Raw genomic sequence first — 23,898 nt, forward strand, 5'->3', positions numbered from 1 at the left:
CCCAATGACAGCTAATATATGCTCCAGCCCCCCTGTTCATTATCTAACGCTTATCCTGCCCCAGGGTCGTGGGGATACAAGAGCCGATCCAGCTGTCATTGGACGAGAGGCTAGTCAATCGCAGGATCCCATATAGAGACATAGGACCGTTCAAGCTGTCATTCACAAATCCAGCCTCGGGGAGATCAAGAAATCTCCACAGAGAAAGGCCCCCTGTGGGAATCGAACCTGGTCCAGGGTACTTTATGTTGTTTGGCGTAAGCGGGAGCAACCGCACCGATGTTAAGTAAACTATCTATTAGCCTGAACCAAAAAGATGTATGTTGGACTCACATTGTACAAAATGTCCACCCATCCCTCCATGGTGATGCACTGGAAAACAGTGAGAACAGCAAACAGGATGTTGTCGAAGTTGGTGATGCCAAAGTTGGGTCCGATCCAGTACTCTTTACAGGTGGTGCCATTGATGCAGGTCCTTGCTGGGGCCTCCTGGCCACAGGGAAACTCTGCTGCCTGCTCACCTACAGCATCAAAATGACAAACGCATAAACGCACATTCACGCTACACGGCACGCACAAACATACAGAGGTATTTTTAGAAGAGACTGAATGTATAATGTAAAAGCAGCTCTTGTGCTGAGAAAATATCTTTTGAATAATGTATGGCTTGAACTAGAATGATACGCGAGATGGCAAAACTCAAATCAGACCACATTTGACATCTTTTTAATAAACAAATCTGTTTAAAATGCTCTTAAAAATCCCAGTGTATACTCGTCATTAAAAGTACAGAAAAGGAATTAACTGTTAAAAGACATTAAGCTATGCCCAAGCAGCATGGGTATAAAGACAGAACGTAAAGATTCACAGGAAACAACAAAAGGGATCAAAAACAGTGTCTTCTCAACGTCCGAGTAGTGGGCCATTAACAATTACAGCTACAGAGAGCTACAGAGTAATAGTATTAATCACTGAGGGTACAATTCTACAATAACAACAACTTAAGACAATAGTTTTTTGAGGGACGAGTTCATCCCAACATTGCAAAAGCTTTTATTACTTGTGCCTTCTATTGTGAGCTGATCAAATGCAGATGATATCCAACGACCACAGTGCCACCACTATAATCCTGTTGTACACAAGCTGCTGACCGACAACCAAAACGGTTCCCCGCAGGTAAAATAAACCAAAAAAAAAATTAAAATTACACATTTCAGCAATACGTGCATCTACTTAGGACCTCGGGATCAGTGTGGGTCTCAATGGGTATTTTGAATTGCTGAAGTCATTAACCCACTACAGAAACTCCAACAACCAGTAATTACTGAAATATTCACAAAAGCGTTTAGTCTAAACAATGATGCATTCAAGACCAGTGACAAGAAAAAGCTTTTTGTTTGAATATCTTCTGTTATAGTTGGCCCAGCTGACTAGGCTAAAAAGCTTTGCATCTCAGGGGAGAGATTTTTGGAAGGTGCTTCCATCCCAACTTATGAGCAGAGATGTTGGGCTACACTTGCTCAAAATTCAGAAAAGAGAGCCTTGTTAAGCTGCAAAAGAAGCTAATATATCTTGTTCTGTGTTGCCTGTTAAGCCATTCAGCTACATGGCTCCATTAGGAGCTATGAATAAGTCATGGCCTTATTTGCCAAATTTTCAAGGAGGCAGATGATTAAATTAGCAATATAAAACACAAAACTCCCACAAAAATGCAGGGAAAAGCACCTTTGAAAAGGCCAGTTTGCTAATAATTAACTAAATGAACTGCCTATTACACGATTTTACTTTCATGATATTTGAAGAAACATCTTCACATAACTCAAATTACAATGTTTTCTGACAAGTATGAATGACTGTCAACTGAAAGGATTCTCTTGCATTATTACCATTAAAGAAGTACAATGAGACCTCGCTACAATAAACTGACCTGCTAAACCTCTTCAGCATGATTATTAACTTCAGGTAGAAGATGTCAGATTCAGAAATGCAAAAACTGCTGAGTCAGACTTCTTTATCCATCACATAATGGTCCGTGGTCCTAAATCTAAAAGGGGTTAAGTGTCCTCTCCAGGTCGGGGATGAGAACCTGCACCATATGGCGGATTTTAGGTATCTCCAGGCCTTATTCACGAGCAGGAGATCAACAGGCGCATCGGAACAGCGCCAGCAGGGATGTGGACTCGGCTCTGGTACGTCGTACTTGAAACTCTCAATATACCGAACTGAAGAAGCCTCCCGGATGAGGGGGTTAAACGGCTTCAAGTGAAGAAATTCAAGTCCAGTTTCCAAGACAAGAAGACTTCGACAAGAATTCACCGTGACCTTGGGTGACTGAGAACCTCCGCAGACATGTCAATGGTCACAATGGACCACCTATGGTCACGTAGTTCAGGCAGTGTCAAAACGAACAAGATCATGGATACAAGAAGAAAAAATGAGTATCCGGGCTCTTCCTTTGAGATTGGGTGAGAAGCTCAGTCATCTGGGAGGGGCTCATAGAAGAATTACTTGTTCTTTGTATTGACAGGAGTCAAACGATGTGGCTTAGGCATCGGGTCAGGATGCCTCTTGGATGCCTCCCAGAAGAGGTGTTCTGAACAAGTCCCACTGGCAGGAGGTTGGGGATATGATAGAGGAACTAGGTGTCTCAGCTGGCTTGACAGTATCTTGGGATTCCCCCGGAAATGCTGAACAAATTGGCAGAGGAGAAGGAAGTATGGGCATCTCGTGACCAAACCACAAATAGACGACAGAAGGTGGACAAATGAATCTTTGGTTAAGGCTTATAGAACGATAAAAAAATAGATTTGTCTGTCAGTTCCAGGGATTTTCGGTGTATTCTAGTGCAGAGTTACATACGTAGCCAATAGCAACATTGGAAACGGGATTTTGAAAAGAATTCACCAGGACCTGGATGACTGAGAACCTTGACGGACATGGAAAAGGGATGTTTTTGGACTGCAGCAGCGAGTCAGTAAGCAAGAAGGTCTGCTACTTCATGGTGCCGGTTATTAAAAATCTGCTTACCTGTGTCAGTTCGGAAGCAGGTGCGGTGAAACTTCCCCATGTAGAAGTCTAGGCCGATGATGGCAAACATAAGGATGGCGAAGAACAGCAGCAGGCCAATCTGCAGCAGAGGCACCATTGCTTTCATGATGGACTTCAACACAACCTGTAGACCTAACAAAAACAAGAGAACAATGATTTTCAAGCAAATGAGACAATTTACACTCAGTTAAGCAAGTTAAACCTCACTGCCATGACTCCTGCAGTGTTAACTGTTGTTGCAAGAATAGTATGCTTCCAATTGTTTCAAACCACTCCGAAGGAAACCGGGGGCTGTGTCCTCTTTAGTCTAAGGAGTCAAAAGTATGGAAACTTCTTGATCAGACAAAAAGATGTCTTACACTTTTTGGAATTTAAACATTTTCAATGAAGAATAAGTAAAAAATTGAGTTCAACAACTGGTATTGTAGTGCTCTAGACTGCGTGGGGTCTCAGCTTCATTTCAGAATCGAATCCATATTGGCTCGTACTTGTCTTGATATCAAACCTCATGGACTCTTGAATAAATCTGTTGCCTCTCAACTGGAAAGTCCCTATTGTTTTTTTTTTTTTTTGGTGCCGCTCTTGGTTACTCCGCCCCCCTTTCCCTCATACAGTAGATTAAGAAAAAGGGACTGTATGTGGAGGAGCAGAAGAGATGTCCACAAGTTCCTTGGCATTTATGTTTGGTTTTATAAGCCACAGAGAATATATGTGCAAAAGAAGACCGAGTGACCATTTTTACCATTTCAAAGATTTTTACGCGGTACGAGTCATTCAGTCATGTCCCTGATATGTTAAAATCTTCTTGTCAGATGTTCAGGCAGTGTTGAAGCTGCTGTGACTGAGGCAGCTGGCCAGACTGATGACCTTTGACCTTTTTCTTCATTAGTTCTGTGAGGAAAAAACCCACAGCTCACTATTTACCCACTCACACACACACACACACACACACACACACACACACATACAAACGTGTGTGCGTTCGTGTGTGTGTGTGTGTGTGGGTAAATGGTCACTCTTGGCAACCCAGATGTCCTTGTGTATAAATAAGAGCAAGAGTGTTTCCCTGGTAAAATGATTTAGTTAGTTAATTTTACATTTTCTGTGATATTTTGAACATTTTCAGGAAGTTACTTGCCAATTTGTCCTTAATTTTTTGCCACTCTTACACTCTTTTTAAGCTTTCTTGTTCCAAGTTTTATTTAATTTCATTCCGTGTTCACATTTTGATGGCTTTCTTTGGTTCGGGATATTTTTCTCCCATTAATCTTGACATTTGCCTCGACTAGTAATAACCTTATGAATTTGATGAGCAAAATTATCAAGATAAATGAATAGTGCTGTAATTATAGTATTATAATTAGCTTAATGACAATTTTATTTTCTGAGTGAAGATCATGGATATAGGTCGACTAAGCTACTAAGTTGTGTACTTGATGAAAATGGCAGATCATCTGTCTAAAAATTAAACATTGTATTAGATTTTCATTGGCAAATTAAATTGACCAACAAGGGAAGGTCTGAAAATGATAGTGTAATCTCAATTTCCTCAATCTTTTTCAAACATTTGTATTCAAATCAGCCAATAACATTACTTTATCTGAAATAAAGATATAAATCCTCTTCTGCTTTCTTGACTTTTCTGACAACAAATCGTACATCTCCATCCGCTTTGACAGCTACAGGCATTTTCTTTCTTTTCTTCACTGGCTTTACACAAAATAGACAAGAAAAGCAAACTAATGCAGAACTGAAAAGATTTCCAAAAAGCAAGAACTGATAAAGGGACTAAAATACTGAAGCAGGAACGACGCAAAGATATAACAAGGGCTGACAAGGGTGGGTGGCAGGTGTAGAATGTTGGAAAAACAGCTTCTACTAAAAGTAAACTAAAAACTGACAACCTTTTCTCTTTTTTGTTCACTGCCTTTGTAATAGCGCAGTAAACAAAACCTTGGGTCCGCAAGCAACCTCGAGTTCCAGCACATATTGGTCAGAGCAGGACCAAACTGAAAGGAACCGGCTGTTCCCTCCTGCTCATAAGTCATGAAATGGTAAAAATGAGAATCTATTTGTTTGTGAAACAAGTGGTGGCAAACAAATACTTTATAATGTATTACGCTTGTGTATTGAGCTTGCAAGCACTGTCCATCGGGAGAACTCGGGGCCACAAGGGATGCTGGGGCCAATCCCAGCTGTCATTGGGCCACATATACAGACAGGTGACCATTCACTCACTCATGCTCCCAATTTTTTTCAGATTAACCTGCTGCGGGAGGAAACCGGAGAACCCAGAGGAAAGCCTCGCAGGGACAACATGTAAACTCCACACAGAAGGTTCCCCCTTTCGGAATCGAGGCCGTGAGGCTGTAGCGCTAACCATCGCAACCACCATGCCAACCGGCAAGCACTGTCTTCAGTGCTAATATCGAATATAGCAGGAAGTGAATCTGTTGCATCATAATCCTGCCACATTCTTTGCGGAATTTCCTGATGGAAGGAGATTCAAATGCTTACAGAAAGAAGACGAAGGCATTTGAATTAATGAAATCATTCATTATCGAGATCCCCTATTTTGCACGCAAGGCCCCTCCCGGCCATCAGCGGGCAAGAGGGAGGGTACACCCTGGATCGGTCACCAGTCGATCACAGGGCCAGAAATAGAGAAAAATAACCATTCACTCTCTTATTCAAACGCCCGGGCACTTCAATGAACCCACTGCATGTTTTTGGAGTGTAAAAGGAAACCACGAGACCAAGAGGAAACCCACGCAGACACAGGGAGAACATGCAAACAGAGATTCCCATGTTGGAATCCAACTCAAGTGCAACTGTGCAGCACTGTGCTGCCATCGTGTAAATAAGTTTCATAAACATTGGTTTTGTTGGGCGATGTGATATTTTTTTATGATTTTAGTTATGTAGCAATGATTATATAGTGAGTGACCAGAATTCCAACAGCAGAAACGTGAATGTTTTATCGCAATACCATAAGTTTTATGTTAAGCCGTGACAAAAGAATACGACGCCTCTTCAAGAGTGTGTAGGTTTCTTCTGACACATTGTTGGTATGTGACAGCTGCGGTGAATTCAGATAATATTCACCATAAAAGTATTTTGATTTGAAATTAAAGAATAAACGTGGTACATTAGCCTGAAGCACACACTAAAAAGAACATCTGTTCCTTGAAGCACCGCAGCCATTCAACACTGCAGCAGAAACCACCGGCCGAGGTACTCAGTCGGTGAAACCAAAGTAGATCACACACAAAAGAAGGGAAACACACAAAGCTAGGAACAAAACTACCCGTACACACACTAAAACTTAGCTTAATTGTGCGGAAAAAGAGAATTTTTTACTCTTATTGTGGCAACCGGATTTAGTTTCTTACCTGGAAGATGTGTCACCGCTCACCCTCGAGGACTTTTTACTTCTAAAAAAACTGTGGCGAGTTTCCAGTATATAAGTGCAGCTTTGGGGGCGGACAACGGTCTAGGCTTTAAGTTAACAAGTGTGGTCATCGTAATGTTTGTATTGTTTGGGAAACAAGGGTAATAATTCAGAGGAACTCAGGTGTGTCGCAGAGTCAACCGAATACTATTTAGTACTGAATACTTTTTGGGTAATTCTTGTACTCTGCGAAAGGTCTTTTAACAGCATCTTGCTGAATAGAAACCAACTGCTCAGTTCTGTTTACTTTTTAACACCCGTTCAACAACTCACAGAACTAGGAATTACATCAAGTCTGTTTAGTGAAAAGGTAACTTACTGGGAATGCCAGAGACCAGTTTGAGCGGCCGCAGCACTCTCACTGCCCTCAGAGTTCTCAGATCAAAATCTGCACCCACAGTGGCAAGGATCCTGGAGAGAAAATAACAGGACAAGGTTAAAGATACATATGCAAGACAAGCCATGGGTTAAAAGTCACATAAGGTCAAGTCATTCAAGAGGTGGGACAAGTGTGAACAATATAATAACAGTTAAGAGCATTAAAAGTTTTTGATTTTTTTTTTTTTTACGGTATCTTAGAAATAAGTAATGGATGATTTTCAATCTCTTAATATAAGGATTGTATTAGACTGGACTGGATTCCGTCCTCAAGATGCTCAGGCTACCTGCCCAATATTGTATAGCCCAGGGGTGGGCAATTATTTGGGCCGGCGGGAAACATTTCTTATGTAATTTTTATGCACGGGCCAACTAGGTATCATGTTAATCGAAAAAAAATGAAAATAACAGTTTAATTTTTTTTTTTTTTTTTTGGCCTTTTATTTCAACTTTAAAATCATTAATGGTCATATAAATGTACTGAATATTTTGTATGTAATCATCCATACAAATTTTGAAAAAAAAGGAAAAAAATAAGGATTTTCTAAATTCAATATTGATTGAAAATACTCATTAAAATAATCAAAGAAAATAGCTTGGCCGGCCGGATAAAAAAGCAAAACGGGCCGGATGTGGCCAGCGGGTTGTGAAATGTCCAGTATAGCCCATCCTTTGGCTTGCAAAACAGTCCTCAGCCATTAACATATGGCCTCTAACCTGGAACCTTAAAATCATGTAAGGGATGAGTTAGACACAGCACGGATCAGACCTGTTTGTCGTTCTCATTCTACAGATACCTGATTTGGCTTAGATGGGAAATTGGAGACCAAGCTAACGCCCTGAGATTTTTTGTTGTGTTCCTCAAATGTGTTTAAGCAAGATACCATCACTGTTGTAGGGGTGTAAAGTAAACAGGAGTTGCAAGGGGAATATGTTGGAACTATTGCGGAAATACAATGGCGCAAACAGCAAGCAGCTTGGAAACTTCCGATCAAAATGTCAAGGGTAAGGAAGAAGTTTTGTTTAATAAACATTTTCTGGTTCTGTTACTGTCCATGTGTCTGGAGAGAACGTCAACGTCATTTCGGCTAATTATCTCTTAATTAATTTCTAACTTCGAACCATAGGAGAAAGTATTGCAAACTAAGTATGAACAGAAAAACTAGATATACCGTGCAAGCAGTCATAAATAGCAAGACGCCTCTATCTTCTTTCGACTTGTATTTGACATAACAAATTGATAAACAAGATCTGTTTTAAGCTCTTGTTGAAAGGAGACTTTGTATCCCTATGAGGTCCAGATTGTTCAGTCTATAGTATATTGCTTCTCTGTAAGAGCTTCCTGTCCGTGAAATCACTTAAACAGGAAAGAGTGAGTCATGATGTGCACTTCCCTGATTCGTAAAACGTGACGTCACCCCGAAACGTATGTGGAACAAAGGTTCTGGAGCAACTCGGGTGGGCAAAAGGTTCCCAGCTAGAACTGAAGAAGCATCTCGGATACAAAGTGAAGCTCAAAATCTGAACGTCTTTAAGATTTGACCAGTGATGGTTCCTGGCCATTTTCCGATCTACCTCTGTCATCATTGCACAAGTCTGTGATTCCAGCACCAGGTACCTTGGTCCAGATGGCATCACAACGGAGAGCGGGGAGCCTGAAAAGGGATCTTGGTGGACTTCTGCCAAACACATTGTTCAACAAAACGCCTTGGAAGACTTTACTGCGCATCAAGCCTTCTGAGTTTTTATGTTTGCTCCAGTTAACCTTGCGGAATAACTGGTTCACTTTGTGAAGGTTCTGATTTTTGAACTTATGTTACACCTACTTTCAAAATGAAAATGCGTCACTGTGATTGTACGGCATCAGTTTTTTTTTTGTTATCGATGCAACACATACTGCTCTTTTTTTTTTTTTTTGCGCTAAAGGAGATAAATAGGATGTACGGTGCCAAATGAAGCCACCGGCAGAGATGCAGGCAATAAGCTCACAGAGGAGCAGGGAAGATGCAGCAGATGTGCCGCCAACAGATGAAGACACAGTGAGGGAGGAAGGGAACCAGAGATGCTTCGAGAGGGGAAACCACAGTGGAGATGAGTGGAGGTGTCACCATAGAAACAAAGGAGGCTCAGCTGATCTCATTAGAGACAAACAGCCAGGAGACCAGCGCCGGCTCAGAGAGAGAATACACAGAGTGTGTTTTTACATGTAAATACTCAAAGAAACAACACATCCGGGAAACAGATTAGGATTAATTCATTCCCATAAGGATCTCCGGTGTCACGGTTGTCATTCCACCGATTGACTTACTTAAAATCTCTTGCTGACATTTAATGCAGGGAAGGTTTGGAAGTCCCCTCAAACAAACCTTTGTCATATGAGCCCTTTAAACTGTATTTATATCAAGTAAATACTGGTCTTCTGTGATATAACCTGGTTGTATCCGGTCATGAACACTGAACGGGATTCCAGTAAGAAAGGAAATCAAAATACAGACTTTTTATGCAAAGTAGTCTGAGCATGGGGAGATTTAATTAATGTTGTGTTGACCTGATTCTCAAGTGGATAAGGAACCCTGCAACAGCACTGCAACAGTGTGTGGCAATCACTTCCACAAAATTACCACATTGCTCAGCAACAATTACTACTGGATGAAATCAGTATGCATTTGTCGTTACCGCATTACATCAGCGCTCATTATTCATCCCTAAACCTGTATATTTAAATGCATTTGATTATGTCAGAGGTGAATGTAATTAGCAAAGGCCCAACAAATGAGTCCAATTACCTTTTTGCATTATACTCGCTTGGATCTCCAGAGAGATGGAATAATGATTTTTCGACTGCTTTATTGCTGCAATGCGTTTGACATAATAACTGCTTTGCAATAAGAATTGTTTCACAAAATTTCTGATAAATCGTGAATACTTGGAGGAGTTGTTATTTTGCTTATTGAGCTTAGCTTAATAAGAAATGAACTTATTTCTTAAGGGCACTGTGAGCTTGTTGCATCCCATTTGTATGTTTAAATATGTGGTTATGGCCTCCAAAATTCAGGAAGACACCAACATTTATTTTAAACTAAATAAAATAAATCAGTTCACTAATACTGTGTACTTCTCTATATAGACAAAAGATGCAACAGCCACATCACGGCAAGTCAGTAATTAGGATCCCAGTGCTCTCCACGAATACCAAATAACTTGTTTTCCTTATTATTTCAAATTGGAAAATCAATAAAGCGCTTCATGTATCTGTTAGCAGGCTGGGAATGTCTTAATGACAAAGTTATTTTAACACCGTAGAACTGCAATAGACTTTAGCCCACATGAGAGACTGTATTGCAATATCAAAGTTGTTAACTTGTGCCTCTGAGATAACAAGAAGGCAGGGTGGGTTTTATGTCTTCAATTAAACTAAAAAATGTAATAATGTTCCACACACTACATTTCAGTTTACTGAATAAGGGACACAGAACCATAAGAGAACAAAAAACAAATAAGACCCACCTTAAGAGTGGAGCTTAAAATGAGTAGGTTTTCTCGCTCTTTTCCAAGGTCCAAACAATGGCCAACAAACCCAAACAGTTCCATGTTTGTCCGTTCTTTTCGTGCTCCTGTTTTATTTCTCTCTAGTTCTGACGCCCAATCGGCGAAGATCACCGAGCTGAAAAATTAAACCCGGTATGTCGGACGGATCATCGTGGAAATCCTGCAGCAGTGATCGGTGCCATCTCCCCTGCTGTTTCATGCCTAGCACCCTCTGGGTTTGCATGAAACAGCTAACGTTGTTGGCCTGCCATCTTCGCTCCCTGCTGACTATCTGGAGTAGCCAGTTTTGGTGAGATTTCATAAAAAACAGCCTATCAAAATAGGACAGCTTGAAAATGCTAACGTTGCAAGGGAAGTTGTCATGAGTGACACGATGATAGCACAACAATGGGATCTGGTCACTTCTTCTGTCTTTCAGTCCCATTAAATGTAATTTCTCCTTTCACTTGCTCTGCAAAAAAGGGGCTGCAGCATGAGTTCTACATGCCCTAATAAACGTTATTTTCGTGAGCCATTCCAAGGGCGAATTGATGCTATTGTCAGACACAATTGCTACAAATTCCTAAGGGCTAAAGCTACTCCACGATTACAGAGTTTGCTCATCTGATAGGCACATTGTTAGAGAGTAGAAAAATGCAGCCCTGACATGTTACACCACTGAATTTTGTGAAATGACAGCCTGTTAGGAATGTCAGCGATGTAAATAACCTCAGGAAAGACTGCCGATGGGCCGATAGACTATCACTCAACACGCAATAAAATCATGTAGAATCTATCCCGAATTTGAGAGAATAGCAGCAAAGCCTGGTCGATGTCACTCCAAATAACTGTGACACAAATTGTCATCAATATTAGAACATGGAGTCTACTGACAAACCATATGTTTACGCAGTTGGGGTATTTGCATTGAGGATGAATAAAGACAGCCAGATACAGGAATATTTGGCAAGTGATACAAACATTTGCTTTTTTCACATGGATTTGTACATATGGCATCATTTACTGATCCAAAATCACAATTTTACCACATACTTAAATGAAGAAAGAACCAGAGACAAAAGAAAAAAATCTTCATAACCTCCAAAATGATGCATTTAATACACTTTTCCAGCCTGATGACATCTTAATGTCTTGAATAACCTGATTATTTTTTTAATCCAATTAGTAGCTTAGAGCTTAGTAGAAATCTCTAGTGTCCTTTCCCTGCATGCATAAATGTGTGTGTGTGTGTGTGCGTGCATGCATGCTTAACTCACATTGTCTATTGGCTGGAAAGTCAGTGGAATCTTAAGTTTTGATGTCTAATTTGAAAATCATAATTTAAATTTTAAAGTTCAATTTTGATGAGGTTCATGCCACTTTAATGAACGGTTCAATTTTCAGCTTCCTAAAGAAACTTGGGCCCAAAGAAAACAGAAGACCATCTTATGCTAAACAGTCGGGGTAAGAGTGACCGCGTGAAACCTGCTGATAAAAGTCGATGTAAAATAATATGCATCATAAGTTGTATTTTTGATTTAATATAATTCTGTTAAAAAGTCAAGGAATAATTGTGACACAGGGGCGGCACGGTGACACAACGGTTAGCGCTTCCGCCTCACAGCAAAGAAAAATCCTGGTTGGATCTGCGTGGAGTTTGGATGTTCTCCATGTGTCTGTGTGGGTGTGAATGGTTCTGTGTCTGTAATTGCGGCCGACTGTGATCAACTGGCAACCGGTCCAGGTTGAACTCCACCTCTCGCCCAAAGGCAGCTGAATTAACAGATCGGCTCCAGCCCCCACAGGACCGGAGGTATCGCGGTATAGATAATGAATGAATAAATAATTGTCACACAGCAATAGGACTTCCTCTCTCTTGTGACTCACTCCCAAACACTCCCAAACATTAAGTGAGCTCCATGAAAAAACAAATTTTCACTGTCTTGTTGATTTGCATGCCCATTTGCTTTCCCTGTTTAGGCGATTTCTTTTTCCCCTCCCCATGATAAGTGAAACTAACCAAGCAATACAAAATGAATGATTTTCCAGAAAAAAAATACTAATTTGGGGGGAAATGCTTAAGTGTGAATCAATGCATTCCTGGATTCCCATCAAGGGAGTAAATGATACTGCAGTTAATAAATGATAATTGAAAATATGAATTTGGCTACTTTCATGTAGATTTATAATTCCGTTTACTAATGCTTTTCTCAATTGGGGTAAGATCTGGCTTGGGGGTTAGGGTGGTTAAGGTTAAAGTAAGGATTGTGCGCATAGAAAAATCTTGTAGCAGCTAGGCCTGTTAAATTATTGTTTTTTGGTCATCTTTTTTATTTTTGTTTGTTGTTTTTTAACTTCAGGTGTTTTTTTTGAAGACTACAGTGATGTTGTTCCAGATCGTCAGAAAGACTTCCACAGTTCAATTTCGGAAGTAACCATAGCCTTACCTACTGAAGGTTAGGCTACGGTGACAGATGCGTGGTAGGGGTGAAGGTTAGCTTTGATATCATGCATTACAATTTGGGAAAATGGTTATTGGTGGCGTTATGATTACATCTATGCTATTTAAGATTTGGGTTAAAGGTAGGTTGAGGTAAGGTAAGGGATTGGAGAGGGTTGCGGGTTAGTTGTAGAGTTAAGGCTAGGGTAAGGGTTGAGGTTAGGATTGACTTGGATTAGGATCAGTTTTAAGGTAAGAGTTAGGTTTACGGTGAGGGGAATGGATACGGGAAGGTCACCATTAGAATTATATTCCTGCACGGGGTGTATGAAAAGCTAGCCAAACACCAAGGTAAGCCAATGTCAATAAAGAAAGACTTTTAGACACTTTGACCATTTACTTGGAGTTGTTCATCGGTCAAGTGGTGGAAACTGGAAATAAAAGAATACGCAAATAACAATTGTCTGTTTTCACTCAAAATTACAAGCGCAAACAAAATCATTTGCCAGAGGATTGCAACGGATTGTCCCAGGAGCACATATTATTATGGCAGGGACAGGTAAGAATTTTACACAGCAAATTTGCTGAACAGGAAGTTACCTCAGAGGAAGTAATGTGATACTAAACAATAAATGGAAAAACTAATAGATATTTCAAAAATGTTATATTAAGCAGCCATGTACCCATATTTCAAACCAGCAGCTAAAATACATTAACCACAAATAAACAGAGAAGGTTAAAATGAAACTTGAAAGAAACTCCCTTTACCCCAACGGAATTAGGTTCAGTGTTCCGTTTTAGAATTACATTACAGTTAGGGTTTGAGAAAAGATTAGGTCTTGGATTAGTGTTAGTTATTTTCGGGTTTCGGCTGGGTTAGTGTTATGGTTAATTACTCTCTCTGTGTTGTCAAATTTGATGAAGTTGGCATTTCTCAGTTTCCGAAAACAACTTTAGAGACAGAGAGACGTACAGTATTACGTCATGGCGTTGTCAAGTTCATTAACAGGTTTAGCTCTCATTGACCTTGAGACACTGGAATAGCAGAGACAAACTCCATGTGGCAGGGTAACCTCCAGACCTAGTACTGGGGTTAATGTTAATGCATCCAGTTAGGGTTACCTTAGCTGGCTCATCGTTATCATGCTCTGTTGCATGACACAAAGTAAATAAGGTGGACAATTTTATTATTATTGATATATTGATGACTGGAATGCAAAACCTCCAATCTGCAAATTTTTTCGATTTATGGTTTTTGCATTGAATGGTGAGAAATGGGATGGCTAACATTTTCAGTCTATCTGCAAGATAATCCTGCCCTTTCTTTTGACATTAATTTCACATGACAAAACTCCTATGTGCACAATGAAGCAGAAAAAAATTAGGAAAAAAAATTCTTATCTGCATTGTCAGTGGTACAAAATACATGCTATGTATTTTTAAATTATAACATAGAAATATAGTCTGTGAACAATAGAATATTCTTGAACAATCAAATGAAACATTTTTTTCATTTCCTGAAAAAGGTGTTTTTTTCAGATGGGCGGTTTTGCATTCCAGCCATCGGTATATGAATTCATTCATTTATTATGTATACTGCTTATCCTACACTGAAGGATGGGCGACTGCCTATCATAGCTGTCACTGGGCTGGAGGTGGTGTACAACCTGAACCTGTCACCGGTCGATCACAGAGCCACATAGAAACAACCAATCACTCTTTCATTCACACATCTGGGCAAGTAAGGGTTTCCAATTAACCGAATGTGATTTTTTTGGACTGTGGGATGTTTGGTCCCTGTCTGGGGCTGTGAGACCGAACAAAAGGTTGGCAACGAAAGTATACAAACACAAGTTAGCGTGTATTTGAGTGCACACAAAAACAAAAACACGTTAAAAAGTGTAAAGCGCTTGGCTCCTAGCGTCTCTGGAATGACATCATTGTTAGTATTAAGGGGCAACATCCCAAAAACACACATTGACCCTGTGGGATGTAACAGGGAGGAAACTGGAGAACCCAAACACAGAAAGATCCCCTGACAGAACTGAACCTGAGACCCTCTTGCAGTGATGCATAAGTGCTAACCACCGTGCAGCCCTATTATTGATATTATAATTATTGAGGAGTAGTAATAGTAGTGGTATGAAAGCAACACAATGTAGCTTTTTCGTCTGTTTGCTTTTGCGCAGTACAATGCAGAGCGGTTCAGTGTTCCCTCACAAAGACAAGTTACATAGTCCGGCATACACAAGTGTGCAAAGTTGTAAAACAGGAAGTGCCGCAGCCAGGTTACAGGGAATTGACGATAAACTGTCATAAACTTATCACTGTCCTCCATCATTACAAATGAGGCAAAAATATCCGTCAGTGTCTTGCTTGTCGGGTGTGGCCCATCAGTGCTTTTATCTCTATGCATACACACACACACACATTCAAGCTTTCTCTTTGTTCAAGCCTGCTGTCTGGCAGCAAATCATTGTGTAAGCAAGGCAACATGCAGAGAAACATGGCTGTTGGCTCAGTGGAGACAAGCGTGTGGTTCCCAATGGGACCCCGACCTTTCCTGACAACCAGTTCTTAGATCATCCAGCTCTCCACAGGAGGGGTTGGTGGTGGTTGCATGTGTGTGTGTGTGTGTGTTTTTGTGGGGGGCCTTGAGACACATCTCATGCTATTGATTGGCTTGTCTCAGATGCATCAGACTGAAAAGCAAAAACCCACATCAACCCAGAAATCAGTTGGATCATTCTCTGACTCAGCCTTTCCCAGGTATGATGGAAAGGGCCGGGACTTTTTTCCGTTTACGGTCATCGATGATCGTAAGTGTGCAGATGTGTTTTGTGAGAAGCCAATGTTCAGTCTCAGCTTGGTGTCTGTTCATGCTTTCTCAGTCCAATATACAGCTATAAACACCATACCGTTAATACACGGGTATATACACCAAACATGACGTTTCTTGGGAAAAATTCTTGATTAAATCTAGAATACAGATTTAGAAATGCCTCCTGGAGATTTCTTATATTTGTACACAAGTGGAGGACATTCTTTAGGAAATTTTCTCCTGGCTGACAAACAAAAAGAATGTTTTAAATGTGTTTTTTTTCTTCTTTATGACAAACATTTCTGCAGTTCATAGCTGGCAACGTGAGGATCCAAGTGAGCGTTTCAACAACCAAAAATAATGAAATCACAAAAGAAATGTGCATTGTCTATTGGCTGGATACTGTTTGGATGCAAATGTACAGTAGTTAGTAGTGTTCCAATCAAATTCCAGTCTAATTGGGAATATGTCAGTTTTGTCGATATTTTCTGTTTAGTTTGTGTTTCATGGCGTGAAGCGGAGTTGATATGGAAATCCATTTATTCATTCATTGTCTATACCACTTATCTGTCAACGAGAGGACGGTACCGGGGACCTCCTTGCTATGGCCCCTCTGCCACCGTGCCGCCCTATCATTGAAATATTGGAGCAACTCCAATTCTGGTCGCTTGTTTGTTGGCAGGGTGACACTGACAGTTATCAACACAAACAAATCAATGCCAATAACATCCGGTGATGAGTCTTAAACCTCGGAGGCCTGAGTCGTATTTCTTATCCTTTCTGTGGAGCTGCTAACTCTTGGTTGAACGAAAGTCTAAATTTAGCTCCGACGTCATGGATTTTGCCATCTCAAGTACCATCTCTGAAAGTAGTTCGCGCCACGTATACTGGAACGTTGGGGTCGGAGCCCGGATGATCATTCCTGAATTGACAGCCTTGTAAAAACGCCAACACATATTGGTTTTGCTTGTCAATTTGAATGTTTTTACAATGTTTTAAGTTAAATACCGAATTTATTTTTTCCAGTTAGAGATTTTCTTTAACTGATCCAAAAACTGTCTTCGGTTAATCATATTGAAGCAGGCGTTTGTAATCTGCAAAATCAAGGACTTAACGTATATCGTGGTATTTAAAATTCATGGAGGTGGACTAATGTGCTTTCATTATGTAATTTTTCAATTTACTCTTGTTAAATGACGGAAGATGAAGAAATGGCAAACGTTTAAAAAAACAATTGAGAGTAACTCACAATGGCAATATGTATCATAGCACGTTTCTGTTATTGTATGATATTGGTCTGCACGTTACCTCTTTGATTACCGTAGTTTGTTTTTTTTCTCTCTTATTTTGCAAAGACCGGAGTGGGCTGTTGGCTATGGCGGGGGTCTGTGCGCTCTTTTTCACTTCTGGTCATTGAAACATTTAGTCTGACAGATCAGTGGCACAGTCAGTGGAGCAACAGAGAACACTCGCCATTTCACACTGTATATAAATGTAAATGTTCAGCCGGATCAGCACGATCTGAATAATGATTACTTTTCTGCATTAAAAGGCTGATAAAGAAATTACCACTTTCACTCTTTAAGTAAGGGGTCTCAAACTCGCGGCCTGCGGGCCAATTGCGGCCCTCGGGACAATAATTTGTGGCCCCCTGCCTGAAATCAAATCTTTGTGTTAGTGAGGCCCGTGTGTTTTTTCTCATATGCATCTGGGGGTTTTATACAGTGGGTTTCAAAAAAAAAAAACAGGCAAGGAAAGAATGAAAAGTAACTTTGCAATGTATTTTTTGCTTCAAAATTTGAAAACAAAATGATTTTTTTGATGAAAAAACATGTAGTGACATTGTTAAAACGATCTTTTCTTTTCTTATTTCTACAAAAACCTCAAAATCGTTAGCAAAAAAAAAGGGGGTGGGCAAAATTAAAAAGATTGATTTATAACCAGAATAGTCACAATTAGCCTTGTAAACATTGCCTACTCTTATACATACTACCAATCCATTTTCTAATAAATTTTAGTGGCAAATTTTCCCAGTGACAAGATTTTCTCTTTTAACTCAATATTTTCAGGGTGTGATTTCATCAATTCTTTTTTAAATTCATTTTTAGTATTAATTCCTCATGTATTTTTTTAGAGGAACAGTTCACAACATATAAAGATTTTTAAAATTTACCTGTTTACCTCCTTTACACTAAAACAAAGGAAAAAATTTGGACTTAGTGTTACTTCTAGATAATGATTTTACTGGTTCGGCCCCCTTGACATAAAATTAGGCCGTATGTGGCCCCCGGACAAAATGAGTTTGACACCCCTGCTTTAAGTATTCTTTTCAAACACAAAACACATCCATCAATTTTAACCTGACCACACTAAACACCATCCCATGACTCAAACCACCACCATCCCCTGTACCTCTCTGTGCGCTGGATTTACATATAATCCCGACTCACATCCCCTGCAACAATTTGGTGTAAAAACAGACTGTAAACCTCCTTTGTTGTAAAATAAATATAACAAAAGTGGTCACAGAAGACTGTTACAGTTAATTCTATTCGTATTCATTTGCCATTTGTTCATTTATCATCAAATAATTTTTAGATTAAATGCATTCTATCCAGATAAAATTAATAAAACTACTATAATATATATATATATATATATATATATATATATAGAAAGATAGATATTTATATCACATCTAACATTAAGTGCTTTATAGCAGTTGTGTGAACTGTGCATATCAATAAGAATAAAATGTACCCTCTAACTGGGCTAATTCATCCACAGTGAAAACCTAATCAATTATTCATTTATTTGTTCCAGCCTTTTCTCTTCAGAGAGGCTGATTAGAGAGGATCTCACAGTACAAATTCCACACTCGGGCTTCTGCAAAGGATTTGCGGCAGGCTGTGTGCATTGCCTCGACCACAGAGCCATTATAACAACATCCACTGTCTGGATCTTGATAACCCGCCGTGCCTCGGCCCAAAAGGACGCGCTCTCGTTCACAGCTAATCTCAAGATGCACGGTGATGAAAGGGTCTCTGAGGATGAGTCAGCCATTACATTCAAAGTCAGATAACAGATGCAGAAACATTTTATTTGTATCAACATTTTTTTTTTCCATTAATGTGAATGTAAGTGCATATCTACAGGACTGTCTCAGAAAATTAGAGTATTTTGATAAAGTTCTTTGTCTTCTGTAATTCAATTACAAAACCAAAAAATATTTTGAGATAGGATTTTTGAGTTTTCTTAAGATGCATGCCATAATCAGCAATATTAAAATAATAAAAAGGCTTGCAATATTTCAGTTGATTTGTAATGAATTCAAAATCCCGGGCTTCCTTTCCCACTGATCTTTAATTTTTTTTATTTTTCTGTTCTTTCATTTTTTTATCTTTCAAGTTGTAAAAAAATAAACATTACAGCATTCCAGTCTGTATTGCTGCCCACCAAAACAAAAACAACAATCTTCTCTTATGTGTCAAATACTTATTAGGGGTGCCTCCTTATTTGTTTCCTACAAGGAATAAATAACTGACCCTTGGCAGTTTGTAAGTAATAAGCCTGAAGACAAGTTAACAAAGAAAAGATTTTACTTAATATAGTGAATTAATAATACAATATAATTTCCTGCAGTATATCTAAAACAATTACAATTTTTGACTTTTCAAAGTGAAATATTTACACGTATTAAAATGAAATCATTCACGAATTAGCTGTGTTGCAGCATTTATCTGCCAGACATTTTTGTGTGTTTAATCTGGACAGGACATGTTGTCAACTCACAGTCAGCCTGTTTGCCAGCGGTGTTTACACAGCAAATACACAGTTGAACGTCTGCGACTGCGGGGAATACGGAAAATAGAGAGGCCCGATTTACTGATCAACCGCAGATGCTTCAAAACGACTGCATTTGAATGTGATTTCTGTCACATTTCCCGTATGTTATGATTCTAGATTTAAAGATCTGACTAAAAGGCTGAGATCCAAAGAGCTGTTGACTTAAAAACTTACTTAAATATCAAAATCTCACACAAATAGTGACCTATGTATAGCTGGTAAACTAAAAGTTCCTCAGATATAATCACTGCCAATCACGTATACGACTGATCACACACATGCACAAATAAGATTTTAATTTTATTTGCGGCTTCATGCACAGAGGTGTTATTTGCTTCGCAAGAGGTGGTGTTAAACACCGTCAGCGAGGCATATCTCACAAACGCTGCCAATAGCTACATGACAACTGATCTTGTTAATGACACAGTCACAGAAACAGAACTGATTTCACTGATCTGTAATGCAATAAGGGAACCCCACTGTTGTATGACTGCCTGACATCCCCTCCGATACAATGAAGTAATCCTCTCTAAACAAGCTACGCTTGTTTGTATACACTTCTGCTTATAGTCTGATATTTATATACACCAATGTGGAGCCTGTACATAAAGAAAAACAGACCAGACGCATATTGTAAAAGACCTCTGTCACAATGATGCATGACTCCCATGAACAAGGAGCATGAGCTCTCAGCATCCCTAGTCACTCTGCACCACTAATGCCAAGTGTATTTGGGAAGATGATGGCAATGGCAAAAAAATAAAATAAAATAAAAATGGGGATCCAGTCACGGTACCAGAAAAACAAAGATCCCATTGCCAATCGAACGGTCGGGGGAATTTTAATGAAATTCTTTATTAAAGGATATGCCTTATGATGAGTTTTCCCTCTTTAGCAAATCAAATGGGGGATAGATAGTTGTGAATGGTCTTAGCGATGATCAATTATTTTCCTTCTGCCTCGAAAATAAAAAGTCACCCAATACGCTAAAAACTACATTAATTTTTCGTCCCTAGCGATGTCTGTCTAGGGTCTGGCTTGGTTGCTCTCTCAGATTGTCTTTAAGTTTGGAGGACATAAGTATTTCTGAGGAACCAAAAATTAGAATACATCAAAAAAATTATGAAAAGCTCACTCAGAATCCTTTAAATGCTATTGATCGTTTTATCAAATTCCTGCATTTGTGTTACAGATTGTCAAATACAAAGCACCACCTTTTCGTATCTTAGATCATCTGATCTCGTCACCATTTTGTTTTATATATATGTATATATACACACACACACTCACACACAAAGTATAATCAGTTCTTGAAAAACAGACAATAATGGAATAAATCAGCAACAGAGCAGAGAAGGAGCAGCTGCTGTAGAAATCCAGCAGCTGCTGCTGTGATCCAGCCTTCTAGTGAATGAAGTGAATCTTTTCCCTCTGTGTCAGCTCAATCCTCTATTGATCTGGGCGCGAGCACAAGGGGGAAGCCAGATATATGCTCTTATTCGCAGCCAGACATCTCATTGGAGCACGGCAAGGGGTCACGCCTGGCGTACAGGACCTAAATCCAGCCTCTCTCATTCCTTCAACCCAACAAATGATCTGATTAGTAGCTGATGAAAGACAGTCCAGACCCCGGCTCTGTAGACCAGCACATGTATGACGTGTCCTGGAATCAATGGACAGTATGCTGGAAGTACTAATGGCGTTAGAATGAAGACACCCTTGAACTTCCTCTCACATCAGCCTTAAGATTATTTAGCTCAGCTTACGCGACCGCCTGGGGCCAATTTTCGCATTGAAATCCTTTATAAGTGGCTTGCCAAAATAAGCGCTTATACTTTATACCAAACTACGGCCTGGGGGCCAGATACGGCCCGCTTCCACATTTCGCCCGGCCCCTGAACAATACCAGATATGCATTAATTTTTTTTTTTTTTTATTATTATGGCCACGTAATCGCGACTTGTACGTGCATAGAACGTAACATTCTATTCCCCCCTTCTGCAGTCTGTGCCTCATCGGAAACCCCTCCCTCAAAACACACCCCTCTCAAATAACACGGAATTATGGCGAAAAGATTAGGTAGATGAAAAATAGATTCAGAATGCAGGAAATTTAACCTGGTAGGTGTATTTTACTTGGTAGGCCTTGGTATCAGTTGGGTTTCATAGCCTGCTTGCTTTCTGGTTTTCTCAGTGAATTTGATATGAGAGCTGCAAACAGTTGTGTCTACAAGAAAGTTAATGTTCCTTGGTCCTTTTTTTTCTATGAAAAACTTATTTGGTTATTATTTATTTCATAAATAGTGTTATTAATTTCATTAATAATGTTATTATTTATTATCTGATTTTTTTTTTCCTGTCAAGATCCCAGAAAGGGTTAATATTTGGTTTTGTGTGGCTTTCTGGAGAACAATAAATGTTAACGTTTAGACACCTCTGCAATCGTCACACTTTTTGTTACAAACTGTCAGAGAAGGGAAAAGTTATTTGGGGACCCCTGCTTTATACAGTTCAGGCAAGAGATCAAACCGAACCTCTTTATCTTGTCAATCTCAAACTGGATGGTCCTAACCATCCACGTGTGCCTTCACATTAAAATGTAATCGTAGGAGAACGTGGTCTGAAGATGTTATTTCATAGTATTTCTCAATGAAGATGAATCCAACAGCAATCCTAACACAAAGCAGCAAAGTACATCTCAATAGATAAATGAGATTATTGCTTTATCTTAATCCATTTATAGTTTTTCAAATGTTAATCTCTGTTTAAATGTCTGAAGTCAAGATTCCGTCTGTTTTATTTTGTGTCTTCTGACTTATCCCAATAACCTCCGGTATATTGACATAAATCAACGTGCCACTTCTTTACTTGAGTAAGTGAATCCATTAAATCTGTCCAAGTCTTTGTCCTCCAATAAGGGTGAATAAGGGTCATTTTTAAAGATATGATTTCACGTCAAAACCTCAAAGCAAGACGCTCGCTACTATTCTATTGCTGGTTGCTCTGCAAATCTAGATTGCTAAGTCAATTTAATATAGAATATATTTTTCAATTGAAGAGATGTTGGTGATCACGTTACTCCAGTAGGTTGGTAAGATGATATCACCAAAAAATAAACATGGGCAGAATGGATTATGCCTCGGTCCCACTTCACTTAAGGTTATATTACATTATTTGAAATAAAACAGCTGTGCATTCTAAACTTTCCCACTTGTGCCAGTTTTCATAGATTTTCTTATCAATTGACACGTGTTTGGTATTTTTTACTCGTATCTTTCAAAGTATTCAAGGAAGTCATTTCAGTCCACACTGTGCAGTATCACTGGGGAGTTGTGCAGATCTCATCTTGTATAAATGACATTGAATGATGTAATCTATTAATCTACTATTGTGTTAATCTGCATCTTGTTAAACAACCAGACACTCGGACACCCTGATCCTATACAAGAATTCATATAATGACTGCAAAAGGAATACATCACATACATTTTCCTGACATGTCTGCTTAGATTTCGAAACCCTCGCCACGATTCAATGTTATAATATGGAGTACCAATCGAACAAATTGCTATTTTGTGTTTTTTGTTGTTTATATTTGCATTGTTGTTGATATACATGCACTGTAGTTATGGTGTGAAAAGGACATCTATCATGTCACGGTCATGGCACTTCTTAACTTCACTTAAAATCCACCACAAAATCACACCAAACTGCAAAAACCAAGTTGAACCTGCATTGTGGATGAGTGGATGGATGGCTAGATGGATAGATACATAGATAGATTTCTATCTTTACGTTGTAACCTCATTATCTTACAGCATATAATATCTGAGGAGTTTCATGTTATGGATGAAACCTAAATATGGTTTGCTGATTTAAACAAACTTGATATAACGTCATGAGAACAGTCAGACAAATGGATGACACACAGCAGACGGAAATGGTAGATAGGTTTTGACCCAAGAAGAAAATCAATCCAAGAAACAAACAGACATCCTCTAATGGATCGGAAAATTTGAATTTATTGCCATCACCTCTTCTTTTATGAAATAACAGCAAACGGCTCAATTCACAGCACTGTCTGTTGATGAACCCATTCACATAGCGAACAGTCACTGTCATACAGTAATTGTACATTTTTCTCTTTTTTCAGCCCCAAAACACATTTACACAAACATTCATTCATTATCCATCCCACTTATCTTGCGTTCAGGATTGGGCGATTGGCGGGGTTCGGTCAATTGCAAGCCCACATATCGGGACATACAAGCCAATATGGTCTACGATGAACCTTCTGCACGTTTCTGGACTGTGGGAGGAAACCAGGGAACCCGGAGGACACAAACACACACACGAAGAGAACATGTGAACTCAGAAAGGCCCCACT

At 39.4% G+C, this 23,898-nt stretch overlaps 1 protein-coding gene across 1 annotated transcript in view; it reads right to left on the bottom strand.

Moving 5' to 3' along the window:
• cacna1ba (calcium channel, voltage-dependent, N type, alpha 1B subunit, a) overlaps window positions 1–23,898 on the bottom strand; it is a 135,273-nt gene that overhangs the window by 93,664 nt on the left and 17,711 nt on the right. The window contains exons 4-6 of the mRNA XM_086169216.1: window positions 6,819–6,910; window positions 3,028–3,180; window positions 334–521 (exon numbers count right to left, since the gene is read on the bottom strand). Coding sequence (XP_086025342.1) covers window positions 334–521; window positions 3,028–3,180; window positions 6,819–6,910 — 433 coding nt within the window. The remainder of the gene's footprint in view (window positions 1–333; window positions 522–3,027; window positions 3,181–6,818; window positions 6,911–23,898) is intronic.

This window comes from Fistularia commersonii, chromosome 22 (assembly GCF_037954325.1).
Source record: "Fistularia commersonii isolate RoL2024-O1a breed Wild chromosome 22, RoL_Fcom_v1.0, whole genome shotgun sequence".
Classification (NCBI taxonomy): Eukaryota; Metazoa; Chordata; class Actinopteri; order Syngnathiformes; family Fistulariidae; genus Fistularia; species Fistularia commersonii.